Source organism: Rutidosis leptorrhynchoides, chromosome 1 (assembly GCF_046630445.1).
Source record: "Rutidosis leptorrhynchoides isolate AG116_Rl617_1_P2 chromosome 1, CSIRO_AGI_Rlap_v1, whole genome shotgun sequence".
NCBI lineage: Eukaryota > Viridiplantae > Streptophyta > Magnoliopsida > Asterales > Asteraceae > Rutidosis > Rutidosis leptorrhynchoides.
In genome coordinates, this window is record NC_092333.1 from 473,335,301 (window position 1) to 473,345,911 (window position 10,611).

A 10,611-nucleotide genomic window follows, 5' to 3' on the forward strand; every position below is an offset into this window, starting at 1 on the left:
GCTCATAAGTTAAGTGTCACATATCAATTTTATACTTATAAAAAAGTCCATAAATTAAACCAGTAAAGATATGGTTAAACTTAAAACGCTCAGCATGTACCCTATATAAACCTCCTCTGAGCTAGCCCATGTATGAGCTCACTCCAAAAACACAAACAAAAATGGTAAATGTTAACCATTGCTTCGTGATAAAACCCGCGAACCCAACACCAAATGCGCCAATGTGTATGTCCGAACTCGACCAAGGAAAATCCATAACTCATGCATTCAGTATCTACTTTTATCATCCAAATTCGTCCGATCCATTTTCATTCGAATCGGCCTCTAAAAAGCTTCAAGATTCTCTTAGTCAAGTATTGGTACACTTTTATCCCCTTTCGGGACGTTTGCATTACATTCCTGGTACTGGCGGCCGTGTGTATCTCCAGTGCAATTCCTGTGGAGCCCTTTTTTATGAAGCTAATTCGAGTTCTGAAATTACAGAACTCAAAAATTTTGCACACCCAAATGGACTGCGGGCCCTAGTGCCCGCAGTTGATTATGATGTCATGGATTTGGATGAACTTCCACTTCTAATGGTGCAACTAACTCAGTTGAGATGTGGCGGGACTAGTTTAGGAATTGGCGTGTCGAATATCATGGTGGATGGTACTTGTGCATCTCATTTTATGGCTGAATGGGCGCGAATAGCTCGTGGTCAACTTTTAGAAAACGGACCATTTCTTGATCGTAGCGTGTTACTAGCGGCTGATCCAACGCCACCTCCTCGGTTCAAACATGAGAGGTTTCAACCGAACGAGCTCTTGATCGGTCAAACTAGCGATCAAGAGGAGCGTAGAAAGGAAACACGAATTCTCATGTTATATCTTACCAAAGAACAAGTCTTGAAACTTAAAGAAACGACTAATGAAACTCGACCAGCTTACATTTCACGTCCATTTAGTCGATTCGAGGCTGTAGCTGGACACATCTGGAAATGTGCCAGCATGGCACGAAATCACCATCCTATGCAAGTGACAAAACTATTTATTCCTGTTAGTATTCGAGGTCAAATGCAGTTGCCAAATTGGTATTTTGGTAATGCTATAATGAAACAAGGCGCGTGTAGTAAATCGGGTGAGTTGGTTAACTGGCCTTTATCTTATGCTTGTTGTAAGATGAGAGGCTGTCGAATTAGTGACAGAGGAGTACGTGAAATCGGCCCTTGATGATACAAAACAACAGCGAGATTTGACTGCGTTTAGAACGTTTCATACGATTGGATCAAGTGTTGGGTGTTTTGATGGCAACCCAAATATGGAAATTATAAGCTGGTTGGGGATACCGTTTGCAGGGGTAGATTTTGGGTGGGGCAAAAGTGTTTATATGGGTCCTGCAACAATTAATGTTGATGGTAAGGGAATTATTTTTCCTGTTGAAGGTGAAGATGGATCAGTGTCAATTGCATTGCGGTTTCAAATTGCTCATATTGACCAATTGGAGAATTACTTTTATCAGTTTGTGTGAAACCTCGTTCGAAATGGTTAATCTAATTGTTTGTGTGAAGTAATTTTAAACAATTGTTGTAATATGGAAAATAATTGTTGTAATCTTGATAATGATTGTTCGGTTTTACTATTGTGAGTTTCTTAGTACCGGGTCGTGTAACGTGATAAAAGTACGAATAATTGTTGTAATATGGAAAATAATAGTTGTAATCTCGACACTCAGCGATTATTTTTATCACTAAGAGGGGTTTTTATACCATTACGCCATTCATCATGCCAAAATGGAGGGTGATGCTAAAAACAAAAAGCTTGGCTTGATATTAGGTGTGAAGAATTTTAATCAATCAAAATTCAATAATTCTTTTTATAATTTAACTAATAACTAATTGAATTAAAATAATAGAATAATTCCATTCCACCTCATTACCATTACAAATTCCATCACATTATTACACCATCACACGTGATACATCAGCGTTATACTTTACAAAAACACCCCATCACACCCAAGGGCGGAGCTTTCTTAGGGCAGGAGGGCCCCTCGCCCCTCCAAAAATTTGAGTGGCAAGTGGGATTTGTAGCTCTCTGTATTGAGTTACGGATGTTTGTGCTTTTAATCAACTAAGATGGAGTTCGTATGAAGGAGATATGACCAAATCGTGAAGGCTCGCAATTTTGCAAGTTACCACTGTTTTGCTTATATCTCCTTCAAACGGACTTGAATTTAGTTGATTTAAAAACTCAAACGCGCGTAACTCAAAGAACTACACATTTTAAACTGATTGTTACCAATAATTAAGAGCCACTAGCCCCAAAGAAGCCTTTTACTCTCGGAGATATCACCAACATATTCAAAATTAATATTCTTCACTAAAATCATTTTGTATCGCGTTATAACATTTCATGTTCTGCCCCTCAAAAACAATTGTTCAAGCTCCGCCACTGATCACACCCTATCATACCATTACCATTAAAAAGAGTCTAATGTTATTTTTAACTTTCATAATATGAATAGGGTCTATTTATGAAATGCATATTGCTCCTTATATAAACCCTCGCGAGTTTCTGTCGTTTAATAAGTCTAAACGACAACCACCCTCACCCACTCTCCTTTTTACTCAAGTTAATCACCTCCTCATCCTTCTTTCTCGCCTCATCCCTTTCAGTTTCTTCTACCAATCGTTCCCAATTTCTTTCTGAATCTCTATATTAGTTTCAACAACTTACCCACTTTCTTCTTTAATTTCCAATTATCAATCATTATGCTCGAGGTACTATTTTTATTCACGATATATCCTTTCAAATATTAGGGTGTCCATTTGTTTGATTTTACGCAACGATGATCATCGGTATCTACAATTCTGAATGAATGTGTAACGGAGATTGCTCTCCTACTCGGTTTCAGTCTCAGCTCCATGTTGAAATCGGATTCGTGTTTCGAAAACTAAGTTAAGTTCATACTCATGTATGTCACATTATATACATATACATACACATACTTATATAGTTAACCGTGGAATTTTGTAGAGCGGTTAAGATTCCTTTAGTTAAAATAAGTTTAATTGATTGGCATAGTTTTCCTTTGAATTATTTCCTAAAAGATCGTATCATTCCTCTATAACTGAAATACTTAACTAGGTTGCATGGAAAATTATGTTTTAAGTTTATTTAATACTAGACGGTGTTTTAGGTCTGAAACTTGAAGATTGTTGACTGGGACAATAGCTTGCTTCATTTAACAAATACACATTTATTGACTGATCATTCAAGTTTAGATATAAAAGAAAAAATGAATAATGTTTGGGACAACTTTATATATTATGGAGGTCCGTGAAGAAGTCTATTTCAACTTATTGGAATCCATACTAGCTAGGTAACTATCTGTTTGTTTGTTGTAGGCTAGGATTGTTCTTGAGTGGTAAATTATACTCGATTTTATGAAAACAAGCTGATGCAGATGTTAGATCGTGGTTCTGTTTTTCTTTTTCAACTAACTCAACATGAAACCCATTCGAAAATAGTAAGCTTGGAGTTCGTACGATTTCACCTCCTTTAATTAGTTTTAATCTTAAAACAGAAAGGGGAATGAAATTAGTGTATCTCTTTGGTTTTCCGTTTCTTAAACTTTTCTAAACAATACATATACCATTAGATCATGTTTGTTATTCTTGCTTACCGATATTTTTTCACTGGATGATGAAGAAAAACAAATATGTGAAGTTAAGCGAATTCTGCGCCTACACAAAACCTCTGGCCGCCTCCAAAAGCCATGTACCTCGTGGAAGCATTTTTCAAATCCTTCTCCTACTTATAACATAAAGTTTATGGACCTCTAAGCTAAAATATACAGTAAGTATCTTTAAATAAATGTATTTATTCACCAAGTTACACACCATTATTAAAATATCTATATCTATATTTTTATATAAAACTCTAAAATAATGATGTTATCATTTCACTAATTACTCTTTAATTTTTGTAATAATGATGTCATTATTTTATATTAATATTAATTCTAATTTAAAAATTACAAAAAAAAAACAAATAAATGCCAAAAATATATAAATGCCGATTTCGATAGAAAAAATAATTAATAAAAATATCATTTAATATTTAATACGGTATTACTATCTTATAAATATATATCTCGGAGCATCTCCAACATATATTATCATAACTCTTTTTCTCAATCTGTACAAACCGTTACAACTTTTTTTCTCAATCTCCACCATATTATTCAATAACCTTTTGTTTCTAAATAGAATGTACAAACCTTCATGTCATTGTTAATGATTTTTTTAAAAAATTATTCTCCTTTATGTGTTGTTTGATAATGAAATTTATCACACCTTAAATGTTTTATTATTATATGTTTGTTAAATAATAAGAATCTGAAAATCGATAACATACGTCAAATCATATTGTGATGATTAAAGATGAATGTATATAGTATGATAGAAGAATTAAAAAATAATCATGATTTTCGCGAGATTGAACCAAGTATTTTGAGTCCCATTTTTAATGTTATATAAGTACCATTTATGAAAAAGAAATAGTAATTGTAATGAAAATAGGAAGATGATGGTGAGTGAAAATTTTGTGAGAGTTCCATCAATCTTGTTATCTACCTCCTCCTCAGACATTCTCTTTCTTTTCGATGCCATCAACTGAACAAGACGAGGATATAATGATTACGATTCGTACGAAGAATAACATGAGAATATTCAAAGTGGATATAAAATATTATAGCGGAAAGAAAATCCCAACCCAAAAGCCTACCCAAATATCACATGCCATAACTTATGATTTAAGTTTCTACAAGAAAGAACCTAAGCTCTGATACCATCTGTAACGACCCTATCTTACAAATTCCAATAATCATATACAAAAGTAACTTAAAAGACTAAAGGGTGTACCACCGAGGCATTGCCTGAATGGTACAACTCCTATGTTGATCCCGGGCCCACGACCTTGAAATAATAAGCGAGGTTCGAATCCTGGGAGCGGAGTTTTCTCAAGAATTCTGTTAGGGTGATACTGTGCATGCCTTAAACCTCCCAGTTTAATCCAAAGCACACCGTGTATCCAATGCGGTAATGGTGTGTGAAGAATTTTCTCCTAACGCGTGTGTGGGTGACAATTAAAAGAATTCGATGCCGATATCACCGTTCAAAAAAATGGCGTTATTCTTATTCAAAATCAAATCATAGTCAAAACTAAATTTTTCAGAGTATTTAAAAGTACTACTAAACCAAAATAAGCTACTAGATCTTAGAACAAAATCTCTAAAGCAAATGTGCTAACGAACTTTAAAATTTTTTAAAAATAAATATATATAATGAGCCTAAGTGCTTTACGTTTGACAAAAAATGTTTTATAATATAGTATGCCATTTTATTATTAATATCATGTCAACCCAACCATTCGATGTAACTTTTGTCACGAGTCACGTTACATAATATTTGAGCCTATTACGAATTAACAACTTAACGGGACTTAACGGAACATGTAAAGTCATGTGGGATGAGGGACACTCGGTACTAATCAGTGTACAACTCGCCACACACAAAGGTTCTTTACCGGGCTATTTAGGACGTTTCGGGCTGTTTTCGCAACACTTTCTGAAGCTGATTCCATTACAGTTTCTGGGACTGTTTCGCGATAGTTTCGGGACTATTTCGCGACAATTTATGGGGCTGTTTTACGACAGTTTCGGGATTGTTTCGCTACAGGTCTGGGAGTGTTTCCCGACATTTCTAGGTTGTTTTCGCGACAGTTTCTGGGGCTGTTTTGTGTGGGTTTTGTAGTGACCCGAACTTTTCCATGTTTATATATATTAATTGAGATTGATATTTACATGATTAAATGTTTCCAACATGTTAAGCAATCAAACTTGTTAAGACTTGATTAATTGAAATATGTTTCATATAGACAATTGACCACCCAAGTTGACCGGTGATTCACGAACGTTAAAACTTGTAAAAACTATATGATGACATATATATGGATATATATATAGTTAACATGATACTATGATAAGTAAACATATCATTAAGTATATTAACAATGAACTACATATGTAAAAACAAGACTACTAACTTAATGATTTTTAAACGAGACATATATGTAACGATTATCGTTGTAAAGACATTTAATGTATATATATATCATATTAAGAGATATTCATACATGATAATATCATGATAATATAATAATTTAAAATCTCATTTGATATTATAAACATTGGGTTAACAACATTTAACAAGATCGTTAACCTAAAGGTTTCAAAACAACACTTACATGTAACGACTAACAATGACTTAACGACTCAGTTAAAATGTATATACATGTAGTGTTTTAATATGTATTTATACACTTTTGAAAGACTTCAATACACTTATCAAAATACTTCTACTTAACAAAAATGCTTACAATTACATCCTCGTTCAGTTTCATCAACAATTCTACTCGTATGCACCCGTATTCGTACTCGTACAATACACAGCTTTTAGATGTATGTACTATTGGTATATACACTCCAATGATCAGCTCTTAGCAGCCCATGTGAGTCACCTAACACATTTGGGAACCATCATTTGGCAACTAGCATGAAATATCTCATAAAATTACAAAAATATGAGTAATCATTCATGACTTATTTACATGAAAACAAAATTACATATCCTTTATATCTAATCCATACACCAACGACCAAAAACACCTACAAACACTTTTATTCTTCAATTTTCTTCATCTAATTGATCTCTCTCAAGTTCTATCTTCAAGTTCTAAGTGTTCTTCATAAATTCTACAAGTTCTAGTTACATAAAATCAAGAATACTTTCAAGTTTGCTAGCTCACTTCCAATCTTGTAAGGTGATCATCCAACCTCAAGAAATCTTTGTTTCTTACAGTAGGTTATCATTCTAATACAAGGTAATAATCATATTCAAACTTTGGTTCAATTTCTATAACTATAACAATCTTATTTCAAGTGATGATCTTACTTGAACTTGTTTTCGTGTCATGATTCTGCTTCAAGAACTTCGAGCCATCCAAGGATCCGTTGAAGCTAGATCCATTTTTCTCTTTTCTAGTAGGTTTATCCAAGGAACTTAAGGTATTAATGATGTTCATAACATCATTCGATTCATACATATAAAGCTATCTTATTCGAAGGTTTAAACTTGTAATCACTAGAACATAGTTTAGTTAATTCTAAACTTGTTCGCAAACAAAAGTTAATCCTTCTAACTTGACTTTTAAAATCAACTAAACACATGTTCTATATCTATATGATATGCTAACTTAATGATTTAAAACCTGAAAACACGAAAAACACCGTAAAACCGGATTTACGCCGTCGTAGTAACACCGCGGGCTGTTTTGGGTTAGTTAATTAAAAACTATGATAAACTTTGATTTAAAAGTTGTTATTCTGAGAAAATTATTTTTATTATGAACATGAAACTATATCTAAAAATTATGGTTAAACTCAAAGTGGAAGTATGTTTTCTAAAATGGTCATCTAGACGTCGTTCTTTCGACTGAAATGACTACCTTTACAAAAACGACTTGTAACTTATTTTTTTGACTATAAACCTATACTTTTTCTGTTTAGATTCATAAAATAGAGTTCAATATGAAACCATAGCAATTTGATTCACTCAAAACGGATTTAAAATGAAGAAGTTATGGGTAAAACAAGATTGGATAATTTTTCTCATTTTAGCTACGTGAAAATTAGTAACAAATCTATTCCAACCATAACTTAATCAACTTGTATTGTATATTATGTAATCTTGAGATACCATAGACATGTATACAATGTTTCAACCTATCATGTCGACACATCTATATATATTTCGGAACAACCATAGACACTCTATATGTGAATGTTGGAGTTGGCTATACAGGGTTGAGGTTGATTCCAAAATATATATAGTTTGAGTTGTGATCAATACTGAGATACGTATACACTGGGTTGTGGATTGATTCAAGATAATATTTATCGATTTATTTCTGTACATCTAACTGTGGACAACTAGTTGTAGGTTACTAACGAGGACAGCTGACTTAATAAACTTAAAACATCAAAATATATTAAAAGTGTTGTAAATATATTTTGAACATACTTTGATATATATGTATATATTGTTATAGGTTCGTGAATCAACCAGTGGCCAAGTCTTACTTCCCGACGAAGTAAAAATCTGTGAAAGTGAGTTATAGTCCCACTTTTAAAATCTAATATTTTTGGGATGAGAATACATGCAGGTTTTATAAATGATTTACAAAATAGACACAAGTACGTGAAACTACATTCTATGGTTGAATTATCGAAATCGAATATGCCCCTTTTTATTAAGTCTGGTAATCTAAGAATTAGGGAACAGACACCCTAATTGACGCGAATCCTAAAGATAGATCTATTGGGCCTAACAAACCCCATCCAAAGTACCGGATGCTTTAGTACTTCGAAATTTATATCATATCCGAAGGGTGTCCCGGAATGATGGGGATATTCTTATATATGCATCTTGTTAATGTCGGTTACCAGGTGTTCACCATATGAATGATTTTTATCTTTATGTATGGGATGTGTATTGAAATATGAAATCTTGTGGTCTATTATTATGATTTGATATATAGAGGTTAAACCTATAACTCACCAACATTTTTGTTGACGTTTTAAGCATGTTTATTCTCAGGTGATTATTAAGAGCTTTCGCTGTCGCATACTTAAATAAGGACGAGATTTGGAGTCCATGCTTGTATGATATTGTGTAAAAACTGCATTCAAGAAACTTATTTTGTTGTAACATATTTGTATTGTAAACCATTATGTAATGGTCGTGTGTAAACAGGATATTTTAGATTATCATTATTTGATAATCTACGTAAAGCTTTTTAAACCTTTATTGATGAAATAAAGGTTATGGTTTGTTTTAAAATGAATGCAGTCTTTGAAAAACGTCTCATATAGAGGTCAAAACCTCGCAACGAAATCAATTAATATGGAACGTTTTTAATCAATAAGAACGGGACATTTCAGTTGGTATCAGAGCGTTGGTCTTAGAGAACCAGAAAATTTGCATTAGTGTGTCTTATCGAGTTTGTTAGGATGCATTAGTGAGTCTGGACTTCGACCGTGTTTTCTTTAAAAATGATTGCTTAACATTTTTGTTGGAAACTATATATTTTTAACATATGAATATTATGTGATATATTAATCTCTTAACGTCTTTGGTATTATGTGATAGATGTCTACCTCTAGAACAAGTCCCATTGACTCACCTAATAATAATGAAGAGTCAAATGTAAATTGGAATGATTCGTGGACTGATTCACAAGTTCCCGAAGAGGAACCGGAAGAAGAGTCGGAACCGGAAGAAGAATCGGAACCGGAAGAAGAATCGGAACCGGAAGAAGAAATAGAACCGGTGGGGGAAATAATAAAACGGTTAAGTAAAAGAGAATCCTCAACCAACCGACCAAGGTTAATTATGGTCAATGGTGTTTCCGCCAAGGAAGCAAAATATTGGGAGGATTACCAATTCTCCGATGAATCAGATTCCGACGAGAATTCCGATGATGTTATAGAAATTATCCCAACTGAATTTAAAAAGGCAAAAGAAAATAATAAGGGAAAGGGCATAAAAATAGAGAAATCTAATTCCAACCCCGATGAACTTTATATGTATCGTCAACCCCGAAGTCCTTAAGTTGTAACAATGACCCGGGAACCTCTAAACCACCAGGTTTTTCTAAACCAATGTGGACAACGACGACTCGTATTAGGGGAACATCATATATCCCTAGAAACTTGGCAAAACGAACCAAAACCGAACAAGAAGAAACGAGCGAGTCGGAATAAGATAGTTGTATTCGTGTGGTGTAATATATGTAATATAGTATGCTTATGCTTTATGATATATGTAAAAATTGCTTGTATTAATAAGTATTTTTTTTATGAATCTAACTCTTGTCTATTTTACAGTATAAAAACACAAAATGGATAGAAAACCCAATATTTTAAGAGACCTACCCGGAGACATGATTGATGAAATCTTGTCTAGAGTCGGTCAGAATTCCTCGGCACAACTATTTAAGGCGAGATCAGTTTGTAAGACATTCGAAGAACGTTCCAAGAATGCCTTGGTTTATAAAAGGCTTTCGTTCGAAAGATGGGAGATATCACATTGGGAAATCCATAAGTTACGATGTGTTTACTTTGACGCATATATTGCGGGGAACCCAAATGCAATTTTACGCAATGGGTTAAGAAATTATTTTGACTCAATATATCCGAATATTGGACTTCATGATTTAGAAAAAGCGGCTAACATGCAACATAAAGAAGCATGTTATGCTTACGGATTAGTAATGTTCGCTTCTCACCAAAGTGAGAACAAGAACATCGGGCTACAACTATAAAACAAAACGTTCCCACAAGTGACGGAGTCGGTAATTGGGGTAAGAAATGAGGTTTTTAGATTGTTACGGGACTGTTGGACATTACGTAACCCTCATCCCTTTGACGACGTTACAACACGCTGTCTTATCAACGGCCATAACGGTTATGTTCCACAAGACCAAGGATGGGAAGTAGTCCTAGTAAAAC

General features: G+C 33.8%; 1 protein-coding gene across 1 annotated transcript; it reads left to right on the plus strand.

Moving 5' to 3' along the window:
* The first annotated feature begins 221 nt into the window (after positions 1-221).
* On the plus strand, positions 222-1,208 carry LOC139839538 (spermidine hydroxycinnamoyl transferase-like). Its single transcript, XM_071829623.1, has one exon. The coding sequence runs from the start codon at positions 222-224 to the stop codon at positions 1,206-1,208; it is 987 nt and encodes a 328-aa protein (XP_071685724.1).
* Positions 1,209-10,611: the final 9,403 nt, after the last annotated feature.

Excerpts from the sequence above, each read along its gene's own strand:
- LOC139839538 (XM_071829623.1), top strand. The coding sequence starts at position 222 with ATGTGTATGTCCGAACTCGACCAAGGAAAATCCATAACTCATGCATTC.